This window comes from Lutra lutra, chromosome 10 (genome assembly GCF_902655055.1).
Source record: "Lutra lutra chromosome 10, mLutLut1.2, whole genome shotgun sequence".
NCBI lineage: Eukaryota > Metazoa > Chordata > Mammalia > Carnivora > Mustelidae > Lutra > Lutra lutra.
Window position 1 is genome coordinate 72,035,595 of NC_062287.1, and position 22,400 is coordinate 72,057,994.

Consider the following 22,400-nt stretch of genomic DNA (forward strand, 5'->3'; position numbering starts at 1 on the left):
TCTGATATAAAATTCCTCATTTGAGAAATGCAGGTTTTTAACTTTGTCCCAGCTATCAGAGTAGATGTGTCTCAATGCCATTTTGCTAGTCTTTTTTTTTTTTTTTTTTTTTTTTAGGATTGAGATCTTTAGATGCAGGGAAGGAAAAGCTTTGAGAAACATTATTGTTTGTTTCTTAATTTGAAGGATACTGGACTTTATTATGATGAATATCTTAAGCAAGTGATTGATGTGCTGGAAACAGATAATCATTTCAGAGAAAAGCTCCAGAAAGCAGACATAGAGGAAATAAAGGTAAATGTAATTAAATAATTATTTAACAAACATTAGAACATCCCAGACACTGAATTAAATATTAGGAATATAAGATGAGGCTCTTATTTATTCTGAGTAAGTAATATCTAGAAAAAAGTTTATTAGCATGAAATATGATGGGGGTATAATATATTTTGGAAATGCTGAGAATGGGCACATAATTCAGCAGTGGGGAAGTCATTTTTCCTGATAGAGGTAATAGCATCATGCCAATAATTCCCCTGGATTATTTTGAGAGTGATCTTATATTTCCTTTGAAGAATTAATTTGATCTATGGAACTAATGTCCTAGAGTAAATAATATTTAATGTAGAACTTTCAGTGTCTCTTATCTTCTTAAGTTAGGATTAAAACATTATTTATGGCAGGATGCCTGGGTGGCTCAGTGGGTTAAATGTCCAATTATTGGTTTCCACTCAGGTCATGATCTCAGGGTCCTGAAATTGAACCATGTGTTGGGCTCCATGGTCAGTGTGGAGTCTGCTTGAAATTCTCTCTCTCCCTCTCCCCCTCCCCCTTCCCTTCCCTCCTCTCACTTTCTCTCTCAAATGAATAAATCTTTTTTTTTTTTTTTTAAAGAACATTATTTGTGGCTAACAGAAAAGGTGGTAATAGGAAGTACAATAGAGAGATAATCCTGGGGTATGGGAATACTTTTATAACCGTCTGCCTTTCACAATCAGTTCCTCTTCCCTGGTGGGTCAAGGGGAGATGAAAGTAGTAAGTTAGACAGTTATTCAATGAAAAAGTTATAAGAATTAAAATAGACAATAGGAATCATTATACATAGCTCAGGAAGACTTAGGAAAAACTGTCAGAAAAAAGTTAGAATTTGTCCTTACCTTTTCAGCTAAGTATTTTGGTCAGGCTTTTGTTTTGGGGTTTTTAAGATTTTATTTGTTTATTTTGACAGAGAGAGAGGGAGAGAGCACAAGCAGAGGGAGTGGCAGCAGAGAGAGAGGGAGAAGCAGGCTCCCAGCTGAGCAGGGAGCCCAATGTGGGGCTCCATCCTGGGACCCTGGGATCATGACCTGAGCTGAAGGCAGAAGCTTAACGACTGAGCCACCCAGATGCCCCTCAGCCAAGTATTTTGAAAGGGGAATCATACTACATTTCTTCACTTCCCAAATATTGCCGACTGGAAAGATTATGGCTTTGCCCATATCACTCCACTGAATATACTTTCATGAAGGATGTCAGTGACTTCTTTTTTTTTTTTTTTTTAAAGATTTATTTATTTATTTATTTGACAGAGAGAGATCACAAGTAGGCAGAGAGGCAGGCAGAGAGAGAGGATGGGAAGCAGGCTTCCTGCTGAGCAGCAAGCCCGATGCGGGACTCAATCCCAGGACTCCGGGATCATGACCTGAGCCGAAGGCAGCGGCTTAACCCACTGAGCCACCCAGGCGCCCCCTTTTTTTTTTTTTAAAGATTTTATTTATTTATTTGACAGACAGAGATCACAAGTAGGCAGAAAGGCAGGCAGAGAGAGAGGAAGGGAAGCAGACTCCCTGCCAAGCAGAGAGCCTGATGTGGGGCTCGATCCCAGGACCCTGGGATCATGACCTGAGCTGAAGGCAGAGGCTTTAACCCACTTAGCCACCCAGGCGCCCCGTCAGTGACTTATTAATTGCCAAATCCAGTGAATATTTTTTAAAAAAGATTTTATTTATTTGACAGATCACAAGTAGGCGGGGCGGGGGGGAGGCAGGCTCCCCAATGAGCAGAGAGCCTGATGTGGGGCTCGATCTCAGAACCCTGGGATCATGACCTGAGCCAAAGGCAGAGGCTTAACCCACTGAGACACCCAGGCGCCCCCAATGGATACTTTTTATTCCTCCTCTTACTGGACTCCTTTCTATCATCTTGGTGGGTTCTCAGATTTTAGGCTTGTTGAAACACAGATTCCTGGGCCCCATCTATAGACTTTGTGATTCAGTAAGTCTAGAGCTTACATTTCTAAAGTTTGCTGTTGGTGCTAATGCTTCTACTTGGGGACCACATTTTAAGAACCGTTATATGTAATAATGATGACTACCATCTCATTGAGTATATTGCTTTTTTTGCTTCTATAACAACAAATTCTCCTAGTTTTCCTTCTTACCTCTGAACATTCTTTCTTGGTCTCCCTTGTAGGGGGGTTCTTTCTTTATCTTCTGCAGTGGGCCCCATGGACTCAGTCCTAAAATATTTGTCTGCCTGATTGCTAGTCAGATTTGCAGTTTGTGATTGCAAATGCACTTATAAACAAGAGAAAGTAAGCTATTAGCTATTTTGTTTCTTACATTTTAGAACATGTACTTACCTATGAGAAAAGTAATCAAAGGAGACAACCTTAAAAAGATTAATTTTGAAAAGTTATTTATATGTGTAATTACTAAAGTTTAAGGGGGCCAACTTATTTTTTAAGATGACTTCATTGAAATGTAATTCACATACCTTAAAACTTGTGCCTTTAAAACATATAATTCAGTGGTGTATCTACAGGTGGCCCTCAGCACTATCTACTTTTAAACAATTCCGTTCCTCCCCAAAAGAAGCCGTGTGCCCATTAAGCTATCTCTCCCCATTTCCTTGCTCTTCTTGTCCCTTGGGAACCATTGATCTTCTTTCGATCTCTATGGATTTGCCTATTTTGGACATTCCATATAAATGGAATTATACAATATGTGGTCTTTTGTGTCTGGTTTCTTTGAGCATAATGTTTTTCAAGGTTCATTGTATTGTAGCTTATATTAGTACATTCATTTCTTTTTATGACTGAACAATATCTCACTTTATGGATATTCCATATTTTGGTTATCAACTCATCAGCTGATGGACATTTGGTCATTTCTACTTTTATGCTAGTATGAATAATGCTGCTATGAACATTCAGGTACAAGTTTTTATGTGAACATATGTTTCAATTTTTTAGGTATATACCTAAGAATGGATTTGCTGGGTCATATGGTAATTCTGTGTTTAACTTTTTGAGGAACTGCCGAACTGTTATTCAAAGTGGCTGTACCATTTTGCAATTCCAGTTACTTTTTGAGTTTTTCCTTTGTGCTTTAATTACGCTTTCAATTGTATGGTTTTTATTTTTATCTTTTCTTTCTTTCTCCAAAGTTTTATAAATTCCAGTTAACATGCAGTATAATACTAGTTTCAGGTACAGAATTTTGTGATTTGTCGTTTAGATACAACACCCAGTGCTCATTACAATAAGTATCCTCCTTAATACCCATCACTGTTTAAGCCATCCTCCCTGCCCACCTCCCTTCCAGTAACCCTCAGTGTGTTTTTCTGTAGTTTAGAGTCTCTTTTATGGTTTGCCTCTCTCCCCACCCCATATTTATCTGCTTTCTTTCTTCAATTCCACATATGAGTGAAATCATGTGTTATTTGTCTTTCTCTGACTCATTTTGCTTAGTATAATACTCTCTAGCTTCATCCATGTCATTGCAAATGGCAAGATTTCATTTTTTCATGGTTGACTAATATTCCATTGTATATGTGTACACATCTCCTTTATCCATTGATCTCTTGAAGGACATTTTGATTCTTCCCATAATATATAGTTTTTACGTATCTTGCTTTTAGAGTTATAAACTGAGTATCTTAAAAGAAATCTTTTTGTAATATCACATTTATCTAAATTAGTCAAAAGCATTTATCACTACTTTATCATAACCCTCATTTTAATATATTGTGTCTGATCTAAAAAAGGAATGTAATAAATAAAGCTAACTTGTTAATTTTAACAGAGTGGGAGGCTAAGCAAAGAACTGGATTTAGTAAGTCACCACGTGAGAACAAAACTTGATGAGCTGAAAAGGCAAGAAGTGGCAAGGTTAAGAATGCTGATTAAAGCTAAATTGGATTCTCTTCAAGGTAAGTGCTAAAGAAAAAGTAGGAAAGTTTCAGCATATGGTTGTTCAGGTCAGCTTATATTGTCACATACCATGTTCTTCTAGTCAAAATTTAATGTTAGTATTGATTTGTCTTCTCTTAATTTTTAAAATTTAGTTTTTAAAATAGGTAATATATTCACATCATTCAAAAGTCAAAATGATTAGCCTTAAATAATTATGTCAATGAAAAGTAATGAATTAAGCCACTGACTTAAAGGAGGAAGAATAACATCAAAGGAAACCAAAAGAGAGAAAATCTAATTATAACAATTTCCATAGATGAAATAGAAAAATTGTCAGAGATGCTCTAAGAAAGCCACACCAGGCCCAGAGAGTGTCAAAAGGAATTCTATTAAACTATTAAAGAACAGATTCTCGGGGGCACCTGGGTGGCTAAGTTGGTTAAGTGTCCACCTCTTGGTTTCAGCTCAGGTCATGATCTGAAGACTATGAGATCGAGCTCCATGTTGGGCTCCATAGTCAGTGAGGAGTCTGCTTGGGATTCTCTTCCTTCTCTGTCCCTCTACTCCCTCTCTTTATCAAGTAAAAATAAATAAATATTTTTTTTTTTAAGAACAGATTGTCAGTGCTATTTAAACTATTCCAGAGCATAGAAAAAGAAGGAAAGCTTTCATACTCTTAATATGTTATTGATGCCAAAACCAAAATTATTGTATATCAAAATAGCAAGTAGATTTATTTTAGGAATGCAAGACTGACTTAATATTAGGAAATCTAATACTATAAATCATCACATGAATAGAAATAAAGATAAAAAATTTTGATATGACAAAAGGAATCAAGAAGTCAAAGGACAAAGGATAAGTTAGAATAAATCTTTGAAACTTCTATCTTTAAAAATTAAGATTTGGGGGCACCTGGGTGGCTCAGTGGGTTAAGCCTCTACCTTTGGCTCAGGTCATGATCTCAGGGTCCTGGGATCGAGCCACACATTGGGGTCTCTACTCGGCAGGGAGCCTGCTTCCCCCTCTCTTTCTGTCTGCCTCTCTGCCTACTTGTGATCTCTCTCTCTGTCAAATAAATAAATAAATAATCTTTTAAAAAATTTAAGATTTGGGGTGCCTGGGTGGCAGAGTTAGTTAAATATCCAACTCTTGGTTTTGACTCATGTTGTGATCTCAGGATTATGAGATAGAGCCCTGCCTTGTATGGGGCTCCACGCTCAGTGCAGAGTCTGCTCAAGATTGTTTATCCCTCTCCTTCTGCCCCTTCCCCCACCCCCACCCTGCTCCCCGCTCATGCACAAGCATGCTATCTCTAAAATAAATAAATAAATAAAATTAAGATTTGATTTTTTTTTTTTTTTAGAGCGGTATAAGGTTTACAGCAAAATTGAAGTAAAGGTGCAGAAATTTCCCATATACCCCCAAACATGAATAACCTCCTTCATTACTAGCATCATCCACTAGAGTGGTAAATTTTTACAAATTTTTACAATTGATGAACCTACATACACCTACATACATCACACATCATAATCACCCAAGTCCATAGTTAACATTAGAGTTCAATTTTGGTGTTTTACATTCATGGGTTTGGACAAATCTTTAATGATATGTATCTACCATTATAGTTTCATGCAGAGTAGTTTCACTGCCCTAAAAATTCTCTGCGCTCTGCCTATTCATGCTCCTATATTTTTTTAATTTTAGATTTTGAGGAGATTAAATAGCTATGAAGTAGAATTTTTGAAATGTGAAGATATCCACAGATAAGAAAGTAATCTCATATATCAAATGACTGTCTCCATATCTATAGAAAAGGAGCAATTGACAAAATTTAATACCCCTCCTTAATTTTAGAAAAGTAATAAAATAGTAATCAATAGATACTTCTGTAACACGATCAGGTATGTCTAACTCAGCCACATCATACTTACTGGGGAAATACAATTTTGTATTCTAACTAAAATCAGGAACAAGACAATGATGTCCACAGTCACCACTACTAATTAGCATTGCATCGGAGGTACTAGCCAAAACAATTATATAAATGAAAAAAAAAAATTGGAGGTAAAGTCATTGAAAAGGAGCTGATAAAACCATTTCTGGTTGCAGGTAATATGATTTTATACTTGGAAATCTAAAAATAATTGACTAAAAAATAAACAACAGGAAAATTCAGCAAGGTAAATTTAATATATAGAAATCAGTATTTTTCATATGCAACAGCCAGTTACAAGATATAATGGAAGAAAAGACTCTATTTACAGATACCAACAAAGATAAAATACTCAGAGTAAACCTATTAAGAAATTGGACTTATAGACCAAATGCTTTAAAATACTCCTGAAAGATGCAAAAGTAGGCTTGAAAAAAATGAGAAGACATACCATTTTTTTGATACAAAGACTCAACGTTGTAAACATGTCAGTTTTCCTTAGGTTAATTTATAAATTTAGCATGATCCAAATAAAAAATATCTACTTTCCCCCCGATACTAGACAAGTTAATTTTAAAGTTCATATGAAAAAGGAAACAAGAAAAGCTACATGCCTTGGAAAAAGAACAATGAAGGACTAAATAGTTATGTTAGATATTAAAACCTATCACTAAGCCTCACTCATGAGAACTGTATGGTTTTGGCATATAAGTAGAAAGACCAGTGGAACTGAATAGAAATACCAGAAGTAAAAGTAAATACATTTAGAATTTAGTTTGAATTAAAGGTGATATGTCATTATTAGTGGGATCAAGATAGATTTTTAAAGAGAGTAATGTTGATACAATTGGGTAGCTATTTGGAAAAGGTATAGTTAGATCTCTCTCTCATTCACATCAGAATAAGTACAAATGAATCAAAGATATCAGTGTAGAAAATAATACCAAAAAACACTAGATGACAAGTTGATCAAGTTCTTTATTAAGTTGGAAATGGCCTTTCTAGTTATGAATGAAAATCAAGAGGTTAGATTTGACAAGTGGGAGATCCTTCCAGCTGGTGTCTCTGTCTTTGTGACATGTCCCCATAGGCTGGTTATCTGAATGGTTCATTGGCCTTAGTAAACACCTGAACCTTTACTCCTGGTAAACTTTATATAGCAAAGGAATCACCTGGGGAGCTAGTTAAAAATGCAGTTTACTGGATCTTATCTCTAGAATTTCTGATTCTGAGGGTGATAAGATGCATTTTATTTTATTTTTACTTATTTATTTTTAAAGATTTTATTTATTTATTGGACACGGAGAGAGAGAGTGATCACAAGTAGACAGAGAGGCAGGCAGAGGAGGAGAGGGAAGCAGGCTCCCTGCTGAGCAGAAAGCCTGATGTAGGGCTCCATCCCAGGACCCTGAGACCATGACCTGAGCCGAAGGCAGAGGCTTAACCCGCTGAGCCACCCAGGCACCCCTGTAAGATGCATTTTAAACATGTGACTCTGGTCAGTGGATCATATTGGACAAATGCTTGTATAGAGCATTAAACTCCCTGCTGGTGAATAGACATAGAAAACAAATACCAGGGGCGCCTGGGTGGCTCAGTTGGTTAAGCAACTGCCTTGGGCTCAGGTCATGATCCCAGAGTCCTTGGATGGAGTCCCATGTCAGGCTCCTTACTCAGCAGGGAGCCTGCTTCTCTCTCCCTCTGCCTGCTACTCTGCCTGCTTGTGCTCGCTCTCTCTCTCTCTCTCTCTGTCAAAACAAACAAACAAACAAACAAACAAATACTCCTTATCCTGAGATTAAGGATATCAATGAGAGGTAAACTGAGCTTATACCCTCCTACTTCAGGTACTCAGACATAGAAGGACATTCCATCCTTAAAGCTGGGCCTAAGGTATTTTGAGATTACTTTCCTGTTAGACAACTTCCATCCCTTCAATCTTGGCAATATTTTCTTTATTCCAAATAGGTGCTGAATTTCATTGTCTAAAGAAAACTGATGCTTAGAAAGCTTATGAGTGTTTTCTCACTGATTCAGAATTTATGAATTGAAATTTCTGATAATTGGAAGAAAGACTTAAAGGGTCCTTTTTTGGGGGGGGGTATAATTTTTAAAGTAAGTAATACATTCACATGGGTGAAAACTAGAAACTATAGAAGACATATAGCAAAAGTGCTCTGATATTTTTGTTCCCTATAAGTTCCCACTGCCCCAAACATGATCCTTCGATTTCTTCATTCTTATATAAGCAAATACAAATAAAAATCCTTATTTTTCCTCTCTTCTTATGCAAAAGACAGCATGTAAAACACATTTGGTACTTTGTATTTTTCTTTTAACAACCTATTTGGAGGTCATTCTGTATTAGTACATAGAGACCATCTTCATTTTTAAAAAAAGTTTCTTTTGCAGCTGCATAGATTTCCATTATATCGATATGCCATAATTTATTTAACTAGGATTACTGGTGATTCCTTTTTGGGTTATTTCTAGCAAACACTCTTGTACATATATCACTCCATATCTGTGTAAAATTATCTGTAGGGTAACTTCCCTGCAGAGAAACTATATATATATGTATTTGTAATTTTGATAGATATTGCCACAGACCTTGTATCAGTACATACTCTTGTAATTTCTTACATCCTGTTAATAGTATGTATCTTCAAATTTTAAGAGTTTGACCATTCTGTTAGATAGTATAATAGCATAGTTTTAACATGTATTTCTCCTGTTTGGGGTGAGGTTAAATATCTTTTCATGTGCTTCACTGTTTGGTCGTATCCTTTCGGCCTGGGTCTTAGGGCAAATCTTTTCTTCGTAAGTAAAATTTATATAGTGCCATTGAAAGAATTCAGTGAAATCTTGATCTAACTACATTAAGCAGTTTCTTACTTTCTAGTATAACAAAATGTTCCGGGCTCATCTTGTACCTATCCTGCCTCAGGCCTGGAATGAGTCGTTTCTCTGAGGATTCCTGGTTCTTTTTAGTGGGAAATGATATTACAGACCAAAGACTGGCGTTAGGTGTGCTCATTGCTTCTGGAATATATATTTTTTCTTTTTTTAAAGATTTTATTTATTCATTTGAGAGAAAGAGAGGAAGAGAAAGAAGCACAACATGGGGGAAGGGCAGAGACAGAGGGAAAAGCAGATTTCCTGCTGGGCAGGGGACCCCAGGATCATGACCTGAGCTGGAGGCAGATGCTTAACCCAGGCACCTCTGTTTCCCTCTTTGATTTCATCTTGTTTTATTTTTTCCTCTTGTCCCCTCTGATCCTCTGTTTTGTTTCTTAAATTCCACATATGAGTGAGATCATATGGTAAGTTTCTTTCTCTCATGGACTTAGTTTGCTTAGCATAATACCTTCTTGTTCCATCCACGTCACTGTAAGTGGCAAGATTTCATTTTTTTTGATGGCTGAGTAGTTTTCCATCCACATCTTCTTTGTCTGTTCATCTGTTGATAGACATTTGGGCTCTTTCCATTGTTTGGCTATCATGGACATTGCTGTTATAAACATTGGGGTGTATGTGCCCCTTCAGATCACTCCATTTGTATCTTTAGGGTAAATACCCAGTAGTGCAATTGCTGGGTCATACAGTAGCTCTATTTTCAACTTTTTGAGGACCATCCATACTGTTTACCAGTATGTGGAAGTAAGTGGCTGCACCAGCTTGCATTCTCCCAGCAGTGTAGGAGGGTTCCTCTTTTCCCCACTTCGCCATTATCTGTCATTTCCTGACTTGTTATTTTTGGTCATTCTGACTGGTGTGAGGTGGTATCTCATTTTGGTTTTGATTTGTAGTTGGCCTGATGCCGAGTCAGAGATTTCTTTCTTGCCTTCCACGATTCCCTATTTGTACATTCCTTTTTCCTAAGTGAGAACTCTTACTTTTAACAAATCAACACGTGTGCCTATTTTGCTCAATTCTATAATCCAACTGAAATAGTCTAGATTCACTTTACCCATTCAACTACAGTAAACTGTAGCTTGTTTTCCGTTTGTTTGTTTGGCTATTTTTGTGTATTTGTTTTGTTTTTAAATAGGCTCCATGCCCAGCGTGGAGTCAAAAGTGGGGTTTTAACTCACAACCCTGGGATCAAGACCTGAGGGGCACCTGGGTGGCTCAGTAGGTTAAGTGCTGCTGCCTTTGGCTCCATACTGAGCCCCGAGTTGTTGGGCTCCCTACTCAGTGAGGAGTCTGCTGGGTCTCTCTATTGCTCTTCCTGTTCATGCTCTCTCTCTCTCAAATAAATTAATAAAATATAAAAAAAAAAAAGTGCTTAACCAATTGAACCAGCCATGTGCCCCAAACTGTAGCACTGTAGCTTGTTTTAAAAAAATTATTCACAAGAGAAACAATTGATATTTCTTTAAAAATAAGTCCTAGGGTGCCTGGGTGGCTCAGTGGGTTAAAGCCTCTGCCTTCAGCTCAGGTCATGATCTCAGGGTCCTGGGATCGAGCCCCGCATCTGGCTCTGCTTGGCAGGGAGCCTGGTTCCTCCTCTCTCTCTCTCTCTCCCTGCCTCTCTCCCTACTTGTGATCTCTGTCTGTCAAATAAATAAATAAAATCTTAAAAAAAAAAAGTCCTAATCTTGGGACGCCTGGGTGGCTCAGTCAGTTAATGTCTGCCTTCTGCTCAGGTCATGTTCCCAGGGTCCTGGGATTGAGTCCTGCATTGGGCTCCCTGCCCAGCAGAGAGCCTGCTTCTCCCTCTGCCTGCTGCTCCCCCTGCTTGTGCTCTCTTTCTCTCTCTCCCTGATAAATAAATATATAAAATCTTAAAAAAAAAATAAGTCCTAATCCAAATGAATTTACCTGAATTAGACTTTTATTGTTCCATAAAGGATTCATTGGAGCAGCATACAAAAAATTCCTTCATATAAATTTTAGAGCAATTAAAAAAAATTCTATTTAGGGGGCAGCTGGCTGGCTCAGTTGGAAGAGCATGGGACTCTTGATCTGGGGGTTGTGAGTTTGAACCCCACATTGGGTATAGAGATTGCTTAAAAATAAAATACTGGGAAAAAAAAAAGAAATTCTACTTTTTTAAAAAAATATTTATTTGTGAGAAAGAGAGTGAGAGCATGAGTTGGGGGAGGAGCAGGAGAGAATCTCAAGCAGACTCCTCACTGAGTGCAGAGCCCCAACATGCTGGTCGATGTGTGGCCCATCATCCAGGAAATTGTGACCTGAGCCTAAACCAAGAGTCAGTAGCTTAGCTAAATGAGCCACTCAGGCACTCCTCTACTTAGATCTTTGATGAGGGCAGTTTATTAGAGTTTATCTAATTAAAAGTAGGAAATGTGGTAGTTTTACAATAATAAAAAAGTTTTTACTGTTATACTGATAGTCAACTAGCCTTTCTAGAAATATATAGAATAATAGAATAATATTGAAGTGTACATATTATGTTGTATTTCTTTCTAGATTCAAGGATATTAGTTTTGCCTAGAATAACAATATGTACAATATTCTAAAAGAAAATATGAATGCTTAATCTGAAATTTTGAATATTCTTATAAAATCCTGTAGGAATAAATATAAATGCTTATTCTTATGTACCACTTATATTAATGTTTCTAGCTTTTAGTACTTTATCATTTACAGTTTTCTCATTTTCTTTCAGATACAGGCATAGACCACCATGCTCTTCTAAAACAATTTGATCACCTAAACCACCTGAACCCTGACAAGTTTGAATCTACAGATTTAGATATGCTCATCAAAGCGGTGGGAATAATTCCAGAAAATGTTGTCATTGTTGTGCCTTTGAGGTTTTTGTCATTTGATAAGTCAATTCAATAAGTGGCAATATGACTTTTAGATACTCTCAAGAGTATTTTTAAAGGGAGATAGTTTAACCTTTATTACTACAGATAATAATTTAGACATAACAATCTGTAACCCCTTGCCCACAATTCCAAAACCCAAAGCACTACAAAAGCTGAAATCTGGCTTCAATTATAGTAAGGATATTTGTAGTTTTTTATTTAGTCTACATAATGTGAATATTCCCAGACTTTGCTGAGGAAGTACTAATCTGTTTGATAACAGACTTTGCAAGGAATACATAATACAGCATAAATGCCATATTCTCTTTCTGAAATCTAGAAAATTCTGAAATATACCTGGGTTCTGGGTTTTTCGGTAAGAGTTTGTAGACCTCTCATGTTGTACTGTATGGAATTACTGAAACAGATGTTGTTGCCTTGCTATGAGTTTAGTTAAGTAGTTAGAAACCTTTCTAGTTTTCTATACTGTATAGATTTGATACAGTCCCTTCCTTCCTTTTTTTTTTTTTTAAATCTTATTTATTTATTTATTTATTTGTCAGAGAAAGAGAGAGAGCACACAAGCAGGCAGAGTGGCATGCAGAGGGGGAGAGAAGCAGGCTCCCTGCCTAGCAAGGAGCCCGATGCGGGACTCAATCCCAGGACCCTGGGATCATGACCTGAGCCAAAGGCAGCGGCTTAACCGATGAGCCACCCAGGCGTCCCAACCCTTCCTTCTTTTAAAAAATCAATTTATATATTATTTACATATGAGGAGCTTTCTAAAGTTGAGGCTTGCTTTGAACTATGAGTTTCTTTTAATGCCTACATTCTGATAATAATAATGATTAAAATAAAATGGCAGAATTTAAAAGAGGAGTCCAATGTTTTCTGGACCTTCTATACTACCTTCTGTTAGAATATGCTGTATGCAGGAAAAGCCCTTATTTATATTTTCAAATACTCCTTGTAATTTAGTTTAAATATTACATTATAGGCCACAAGTGATCTGGAACACTATGATAAGACTCGACATGAAGAATTTAAAAAATATGAAATGATGAAGGAACATGAAAGGAGAGAATATTTAAAAACACTGAATGAAGAAAAGAGAAAAGAAGAAGAATCTAAATTTGAAGAAATGAGGAAAAAGCATGAAAATCATCCCAAAATTAATCATCCAGTAAGAATTAATGACTTTAAGAAACTGTAATTAGATGTAGATACTTCTTTGTATCAGACAGTAGAATTTTATCATAAGTTATTAGTACTTTAGATTCTTAATTCTGTACCATTTCTCAAATGTGTATTTTATTTTCAGTCTGTATACATAGATTATATTTTGTTTTGAGCATTTTTAAAAAATTGATTCACAGGGAAGCAAAGATCAACTAAAAGAGGTATGGGAAGAGACTGATGGATTGGATCCTAATGACTTTGACCCCAAGACATTTTTCAAATTACATGGTAACACATTTAATATAAATATTAATATTTATGTCTGCTGTTTGAGAGATTATAGTTGCTTTGTTCTTAACTGATTTTTGCCAAGTTCTAATATCGAGTCCTATTGACAGTAAATGTTGAATTTTTCTCTAGGATAATAAAATGGTCTTTTTTGCTGACCTGCAGCATAAAATACTTTGAGTCAGTAGCTGTGTCTTTTACCTGCTTTAACTGTTGACTCACTATGACTTACTGTAAGGTTCTCTGTAAATGTGAAGGTATTTCTGTGACTAGCTAGGTTATATCTAACATGCTTTATGCTGTAATATTAAAATTTACTTTTTTCCCTATAGCATACTGTTTCACTTTATATTTTTGAAAAAACTGGTTAAGATATATTTGTCTAAAAAAACTATGAATTATAAATTAGTAGTAAATTGTTATCCATTGGACTGATCTGAGGCTTCATAAAAAAGGAGGAAACATTCTCTCTAGCATATGGCTGGTTCATGTTAGTACCACTTCTGCAAGCCACTTGTGAAGAGTTGTATTTTAATTATTGATTTTTGAAGGCATTAAAATCAATTTTTGCATTTGTGACTTTTTAAACTTCAGATGTCAATAATGATGGCTTCCTGGATGAACAAGAATTAGAAGCCCTATTTACTAAAGAGGTAAATGAGTTCATTTGAGTGTTCAGTGTTTTTGCTCTCTTTTTTTCCATTATTTTCCTGCCTTTTATGTTGGTTTTAAACTTTTCTTTTTAGTTGGAGAAAGTATATGACCCCAAAAATGAGGAGGATGATATGGTAGAAATGGAGGAGGAACGGCTTAGAATGAGGGAACATGTAATGAATGAGGTATGTTTTAAAATTTTTAGGATTATATGTTATTTCAATGGATATTCAAGTTCTTGTAATAAATCTTAACATAAAGTGGAAAATAAATACACAGAGTAGCTATTTAATTGAATTTTGCATTTTTTGACCCAGAATATTTGGTAGACTTCCTTAGTATAAATAAAGTTATTTTGTAACTACTTTAAGATATTTTAAAATTTAAAAGGTTTTTATTTAGGAGATTAAGATGCTGTTGCATGTCCTTTAGAAGTAAAAGATAAGGTAGTCTAATATTTGATGTTTTATTTTATTATTTTTTTAAGATTTTATTTATTATATTTGACAAAGACACACAATCAGAGAGGGAACAGAAGCAGAGGGAGTGGGAGAGGGAGAAGCAGGCTTCCCCCTGAGCAGGGAGCCCGATGCTGGGCTCCATCCCAGGACCCTGGGATCATGACCTGAGCCGAAGGCAGACGCTTAATGACTGAGCCACCCAGGCACCCCAAATATTTGATATTTTAAAAGTCTGTGTTTTTATTAAGAAAATCCAAAAAATCCAATACCGTAATGGTTTATAACAACTTATTTATTTCTTGTTCACATTATTAAGCTGAGAACTTCGGTCATAGACATTGGAGGCCGGTAACTAAAGCCCACTGTTTTGTTTCTGTGATTTTCACCTGATGTTTGAGCTATTGGTGATGAATTGGGATTTCTGTTGACTGCTGGCACCCCATGTGTCAAATGAATTTCTCTGGCTGTTATGGAGTTCACTTTTGCAACTGAATGGCAATAAGAGCCATTGAAGAGGATTGGGAGCGGTTGTCAACATTAATTTTGATTTAGTTAGTTTTTTTAAAGAAAAAATATTGAGAGAATGTTAATGTAAACTCCTTTACTCTTGGCTCAAACAGTCCTCTTTCCGGAAAGGTTATTTTTCTTGGGATTTTACATGGTGTGGTGAGGGAGGAAGACCATAATAGTTTAGCCAGTTAGATCAGCAGCCTCAAGCATGGTGATCTTTGAGTATCAGGTATATAGATATCTCACTGTATTTTCAAATCTGAATAATACAGAAGATAGCAATATCTATATTCTGATTCTAATATAATGTTGAGTGTTCTGACTTTCACCCCCTACCCCATCCCTCCGTTTCTGTGGATGTTGGGTTAGCCTTAATTGCAGTATGTTTGTGTAGTAGCAACTATTAGAAGACAATTTCTAGTGATATGAGAGTTATTTTATTTTATATATACATTTTTTTTTTAACCAGGTTGATGCTAACAAAGACCGATTAGTGACTCTGGACGAGTTTTTGAAAGCTACAGAAAAAAAGGAATTCTTGGAGCCAGATAGCTGGGAGGTAATAAAGCTTACTTGAAATGGGATGTATGATTCAAGAAATTATACAGCAGTTCATTCTATTTTTAACTTTTATTTTCCATTATGTTTGCATGTAGAGCCTTACTATCTTGGCTTTTAGATAAAATGTCACTATAAAATAACAAATGTGATTTTTTGGAAAACTTGTGGCAATTGACCTCTTATTTGTAATCATGTTACATATAATTAGCAGTCTTTTTAAAATTTTACTTTTTCTAGAGGTAAAATAGTGTTCATTCTTAAAAACTAGAAATATAGATACATTGAAAGAATAAATTAGAAGTTACCTGTAATTCTACCTTTCAGAGGAAGATACTTAATTTATGCACTGTGTTATGCCGATTTGGAATTGTTTGTATTTTTAGTGTATGCATGTATAGCACACAATATATAGTGTACTGTCCCATTTTTATTTTATTTTACTTTAATTAATTAATTAATCTTTGAGAGAAAGAGAGAGAGAGAGCAAATGAGGGGGAGGAGCTGAAGGAGAGGGAGAGAATCTTGAGCAGGCTCCATACCCAGCGTGGAGTCTGATGTAGGGCTTGATTTTACCACCCTGAGATCATAACCTGAGCCAAAATCAAGAGCCGGGTCCTCAACTGACTTACTCACCCAGGCACCCCTATCCCATTTTTTATTTACATGTACACATAAACTCCTATCTCTCTATGTATATTTTTAAAGATTTTATGTATTTATTTGAGAGAGAGCACGAGCAGTAGGAGGGGCAGAGGTAGAGGCTGAGGGACAAGCAGATTCCCTGCTGAGCTTGGAGCCCATGCAACTCAATCCCAGGACCCCAAGACCATAACCTGAGTGGAAGTCAGGCTTAACGGTTAAGACTGAGCCACTCAGGCGCCCCATCCTGTCTTATAGTCTTATGGCATCATACTGTATGAATGTCTTTGTATGTTTGAGAAATTCTGTGTTTTTTATTTATTTTATTTATTTATTTATTTATTTTTAAAGATTTTTATTTATTTATTTGACAGAGAGAGATCACAAGTAGGCAGAGAGGCAGGCAGAGAGAGAGAGAGGGAGGCAGACTCCCCGCTGAGCAGAGAGCCCGATGCGGGGCTCGATCCCAGGACCCTGAGATCATGACCTGAGCCGAAGGCAGTGGCTTAACCCACTGAGCCACCCAGGCGCCCCAATTCTGTGTTTTTTAATGTTAGCAGTATTTCATGATGTCATTCTTTAAAAAACAGAGTTTAGAAATGATTCCTTAGCATGCAGTTTTGTGATTATAGCATAATTTATATAACCATTGGAACAGATTTAGCCATTTGGGTCTATTCCAATTTTTTTTACTGTAGTAATTAACACTATGACAACTCTATACTTATTCATACATCTTTGGGCATCTATAATAATTTCCCTGGGATTAATTCCTAAGAATAAAACTATTCTCAAGGTTTATGACCATTTTTAGTTTCTAAATATATTTTGTTGAATTGCTCCAGAAAGGCATACCAATATATTCCATAGTTTACTGTGAATACACATTTTTTTTGGTGCATACACATTTTAAAGAGAATAGTTGAGAGGTAGCAACCGGAAGAGTTTGAAAAAAAAGTTGTCATTTTCTATACAAAAATATAAAGATTACTATTTCTTTTTTTTTTTTTTTTAAAGATTTTATTTATTTATTTGACAGGGACAGATCACAAGTAGGCAGAGAGGCAGGCAGAGAGAGAGAGAGAGGGGGAAGCAGGCTCCCTGCTGAGCAGAGAGCCTGATGTGGGGCATGATCCCAGGACGCTGGGATCATGACCTGCGCCAAAGGCAGAGGCTTTAACCTACTGAGCCACCCAGGCGCCCTTCAATTAGATTTTTAATCTGTGGATCCATTTGTCCAGAAAATAATTTGAGATAGGGTGACCAACTGTTCTGGTACAGCCTGTGCTGAGGAGTTTCCTGGGGTGTGAAAGTTTTTGGTGCTGAATCAAGGAGAGTCCCAGGATGACTGTTCATCAGCGTAGTTTGAGATTAAAGAAATCAGCTTTTTTTTTGGTCCTGTTTTTTTCCTGACATTTGTAATATTTCTGGACTTTGGTGAAGAAGAAGAAGAATGCTAAGATATTTGAACATTCATTCCATTTATTGTTTCTGGTGAACTACATCAATAGGTAATTACATACTTTTTTTTTCATTTTAATGTAATTTTAGATTTACAAGAGAGTTATAAGAATAGACAAGGAATTCCTGAATACCCTTCCCCTAGATTTCCCATTTTACTACAGTTATTCTCTCTTTATCTCTTTCTCTATTTTTAATCTATGTGTATATGTATTTATATATAACATATATCATGTTTTTGAGAGTTAGTTGCACACAGTGCTGCTTTAACCTTAAATACTTGAGTGTGTATTTTTTTGCAAACAAGGATTTATCTTGCATAATCATGGTAAAATTATCTATGATAGCTACACACAGAAAACTCTTCTCTAGTCTCTAGACTTTATCGAGATTTTTTGTTAATTTTCCTAATACTGTCCTTTATAACAAAAGAAAATCCAGGATCATACTGAATTTAGTTGTAATGTCTTCCTAATCTCCTTTAATCTGAAACAGTTCCTGAGTCTTTGTATCTCGTGGCATCCATATTTCTAAAGAGTATAGACCAATAATTTTGTGGCATATCCCTCAGTTTGAGTCAGTCTGCTGTTTCTTTAGGACTCCTGCTTTTGGTAGAAATACCACCAAAGTGATGCAAAGTGCATCATATCATGAAGTATATGCTGCTGATTATTTTCATAACTGACAATGTTAATTTTGATTATTTGGTTAAGATGGTGTCTATCATGTTTCCTATTTTTTCTTTTGTAATTTAAATAGTACCTTGTCTAACCCACCATACTGCCAGAATCAGAAGTCAGCATTAAAAAAAAAAATTACTCGACATCATATCGAAAGTATTTGCAAATATGAATTTTAAGCATTACTTTAATAGTTATGGAAGTGCTTGACTGTTTTCTCAGGAATAGACACCCATTCTTTTACTGTTTATTTTTTAAAAGTGCTGCTATAAAAACATTTTTATATAAAGCTTTTTATGTGTTTAAGGTTATTTTTGTAGGATGGATTCTCAATGTAGCACCAATAAGACCAACGGAATCTTTTTAGGGCAGTTGATGTATTTTGTAGAAGTATTTTTCAAAAGAATTGCATTACCGCCATTACCACTGTTTAAAAAAAAAGTCTTCGAGGGCATACTTTGAGATTCATTATCTACTAATTTTAGCATTCACTGATAAATCTTGCCAGAATCCATTATTACAATGACTATTGACAAATGGTGATTTTCTAGCCATCATTCCTTCCATATTTATCAGTTGGTTTTCTACAGTAAGGAGAAGCTACCCCTTCTCCTATCCCCTCCCATCCCTTTACTTTATTCAAAAATGAATCCTTACTATCATGATTTATTTCGATGCCCAAATTGCCCCAGATCTGGCTGGGAGTTCCTTCAAACTGGCTTTTATATCCTTTTGGCATGTTTCCTATCATTCTTTGAGGACTTCCTTACTTTTTAGCATAATAAGATGTTCAAGGCTCATCTCGGTCTTTCTCCATCCCACCTCTGGGATCAGCCATTTTTCTGAGCAACACTGGTCCCTTTTAGTGGAGATCGTTATCACAGACTAGGATCTGGGCACTGGATCTGTTCCTTGTTACCAGAGAGTCTTTGCTTCTAGGCTTTGTCAGATAATAGAGTTGGGTAATTTAAAAAACATCTAAATGTGTGTGTGTGTATTTATATATATATACATATATATATTTATATTTGTATTATGTGTATCTGTATATGCACAAATTATACACATACACAGATACACTTACATTCATATTCATCTTGGTATAATTAGGTACCAATATATATAAAACTTGACGAACTCATTGGGGCTCCTGGGTGGCTCAGTCGGTTAGGCATCTGCCTTTGGCTCAGGATGATCTAAGGACCGGGTCCTGGGACAGAGCCCAATGTGGGGCACACTGCTCAGCATGGTGTCTGCTTCTCCTTCTCCCTTTGCCCCTCCCCCACCCATGCTCGCTCACTCTCTCAAGTAAATAAATAAAATCCTTAAAAAACAAAACACAAACTTAGTTCATACTGATACCTCCTTAAATTTCAGTCCAATGCCAGTACAACATCCTATCTCTTCCTCTTTCCATATTTCATATGAAACCTGGCTCCTATTTCCCACAATATTATTCCACTTATTTCCTCAATCCTAGGATGTATATAGTGTTTCAGATTGCTAAACTCTGCAAAAAGGAATTTATTATTTGTTTAGATTTTTGTTGTTGTTTTTAACCTGAGCATGCATTCTGAATACTGTGACCGAAAGTTTGTTGGTTAGTTCTTTTTTCCCCCTTCTGTTTATTCACTTAAAATAGAAGTATAATTTATTTTCTTTTGTTTATAGTCAGTTTGGGTTTTCCTATCCTTGTGGATTTTCTTTCTTCTCTTTTCTTGAGTGTATGAAACACTGACAAGTTTCTAAAAATCAAACCTGTATGGAAAAGTTGTATTCAGAGAAATATGATTTCTTTTCCTGCATTCTCTCTGTCCTTTCTACCCAGTTTTCTTCGTTGTTCTATAGGTAATCAATTTCATTAGCCTTGGATTTTTCCTTTTGCTCAAATAAATACATAAATATGTTTTCTTATTTCCCCTTTCTTACTGAAAGCTATATTATGATAGATACTCTTATACTTTGCTAATGATAGAATTTTCAAGCTGAATCAAACCCTTTTGGACATCCAAGATTATTCTTTCCTCATTTTTTTTTCCATTTTTTTTTTTTCCCTTTTAGACTTTGGATCAGCAACAGCTCTTCACAGAGGAAGAACTGAAAGAATATGAAAATCTTATCTCTTTACAAGAAAGTGAACTTAAGAAAAAGGCAGATGAACTTCAGAGACAAAAGGAAGAGCTACAGCGCCAGCATGACCAACTTCAGGCTCAGAAGCTGGAATATCATCAGGTGGTATTTATACAATGACTGTGGCATTAAAAGGAATTTTAGGTGCTGTGCTAAATGCGTGTGTTTTTTATAATATAATATTTCAATGTCCTATTAGCTATATTATTTTAAATTTTAGTATTTGAAAAACTGCTTTGTTGAATATTAATCTAAATTTTAGAGTTTGAATATCTCATTTTGGAAAACAATTTTCAATTCGTTTGTTGTGGTTTGTCAAAGGTCATGAGAAAATAAAAGAATACTTACTTTTAAGACATTCTTTTTCCATGCCCTAGGTTGTACAGCAGATGGAACAAAAAAAATTACAACAAGAAATTCCTCCATCAGGGCCTGGTGGAGAATTGAAGTTCCAGCCACGTACGTAACTTTATTTTTTTTTTCCTTTTGTTTAAGGAAATAAGAATATTGAATAAATTGAAATCTGTGTTTATTACGAATGTAATTTCAAATCATTAATATCTATGGTATTTACTATATATTTGGGGAAATAGCACAACTTGTAGTACAGAAAAACGTACAGAAATGAGCCTTCTAAAATGTCTATGCATCAGCTCATTTCAAAAGCTATTTAATTTGATAGCTGTATTTATGGTGAAATGGTTTATTTCAACATTATTCACAGTTCTTTCTAATCAGTTATCAATATTGTTAGAGAACATGTTAATTGTAATCTATGATTAGCTAAGTGTATTTTTAAAATGCTTTATATATATAATATATACAGATATTTCATATATATATACACACGTAATATATATGTTTGTATATGTATATATATATGTGTGTGTATGTGTGTGTGTGTGTATATATATATATGAAGATTCAGAATAAAGGGAGATGCCTTTAAAATGAGAGCTTTTTTTTTTTTTCCAAACAGACATTTAAAGTCCGAAGTCCACCAGAACTTGGAAAAAAACTGTTAAATCAACATCTGTGTCATCTTTTTACCACCCTTCCTTTTTTTTCTGCTCAATAAATATTTTAAAGCATATATGGAATAAAGGAAGATACTTTTTAAATGAGAACACATCTTTTCAGGACACAGATATTTAAGGATTAAAGTCCACACAACCAGGAAGAATACAAACTTAGTATCTGCTTTCACTTTCATACCTCTCTTCTTTTTAATTTGTTCTCCTTTAATGATTTAATTCAGTGGCCATAATTATGCCATAATTTAATGAAGCTATCAGTAACTGTTTAAGTGAGAAATTTCTGTACTGCTTTTAAAGTAAATTTATATTGTCGTCACTTACTCATATAGTCTTTTATAGGTGCTTATCATCCCCTCTCTTGATAAAAGTCTCTTCGTTGTTAATAATTCTTCTGAAAAGACCACACTTTCCCCCAGTGTTTCTTGGTAACTTCTTCCTACTTCCAGCAACCTTAACTGCTAGAAATTCTTCTACTGAAGAGCTTTTGCTACGACTTCAGGTCCATTTTTGGGTTCATATATTTGCTTTCTACTCTATTAAGATCAGGTTCTGCTACAAAAAAAACCCAGAAAAACCAAAGATAACAGTGTTTTAAACTAAATACGAATTCTTCCCTCTTCCATAAAGGAAATCTGGAGGTAGGTGGTGTCAGGTTCCTAACTCTCTCCTCTGCTATCCTCAGTACATGGTTTCTGTCCTCAAGTTACCTTATTCTCACTGTCCAAGATTGCTTTTGGAGGCAGTGGGCAAGAGGAGGAAAAGGAGCTTCTCCCCAGTTGCACAGGCTTCTTGGACTGAGTGTTCCTGGAGAACCACACATTTTAACTTACATCTCATTGGTCATATAGCTGCTAGGGAATCTGAGAAATCCTTGTGGCATTGGAACCAGCTAAAAGTTAGGATCTTT

At 35.6% G+C, this 22,400-nt stretch overlaps 1 protein-coding gene across 6 annotated transcripts in view; it reads left to right on the forward strand.

The window, feature by feature from the left end:
• Positions 1–21,549, forward strand: part of NUCB2 (nucleobindin 2) — a 47,636-nt gene extending 26,087 nt beyond the window's left edge. For 5 of the 6 annotated variants that reach the window (XM_047690458.1, XM_047690456.1, XM_047690460.1 and 2 more), the window contains 11 exons: positions 187–294; positions 4,065–4,191; positions 11,749–11,852; positions 12,891–13,076; positions 13,270–13,360; positions 13,955–14,013; positions 14,107–14,199; positions 15,455–15,544; positions 20,388–20,558; positions 20,834–20,915; positions 21,436–21,549. In XM_047690458.1, coding sequence (XP_047546414.1) covers positions 187–294; positions 4,065–4,191; positions 11,749–11,852; positions 12,891–13,076; positions 13,270–13,360; positions 13,955–14,013; positions 14,107–14,199; positions 15,455–15,544; positions 20,388–20,558; positions 20,834–20,915; positions 21,436–21,443 — 1,119 coding nt within the window. In that variant the 3' untranslated portion in view covers positions 21,444–21,549. Of the gene's footprint in view, positions 1–186; positions 295–4,064; positions 4,192–11,748; positions 11,853–12,890; positions 13,077–13,269; positions 13,361–13,954; positions 14,014–14,106; positions 14,200–15,454; positions 15,545–20,387; positions 20,559–20,833; positions 20,924–21,435 lie in introns of those variants that run through there. The other variant, XM_047690461.1, reaches the window with a different exon arrangement.
• The last annotated feature ends 851 nt before the right edge of the window (positions 21,550–22,400 follow it).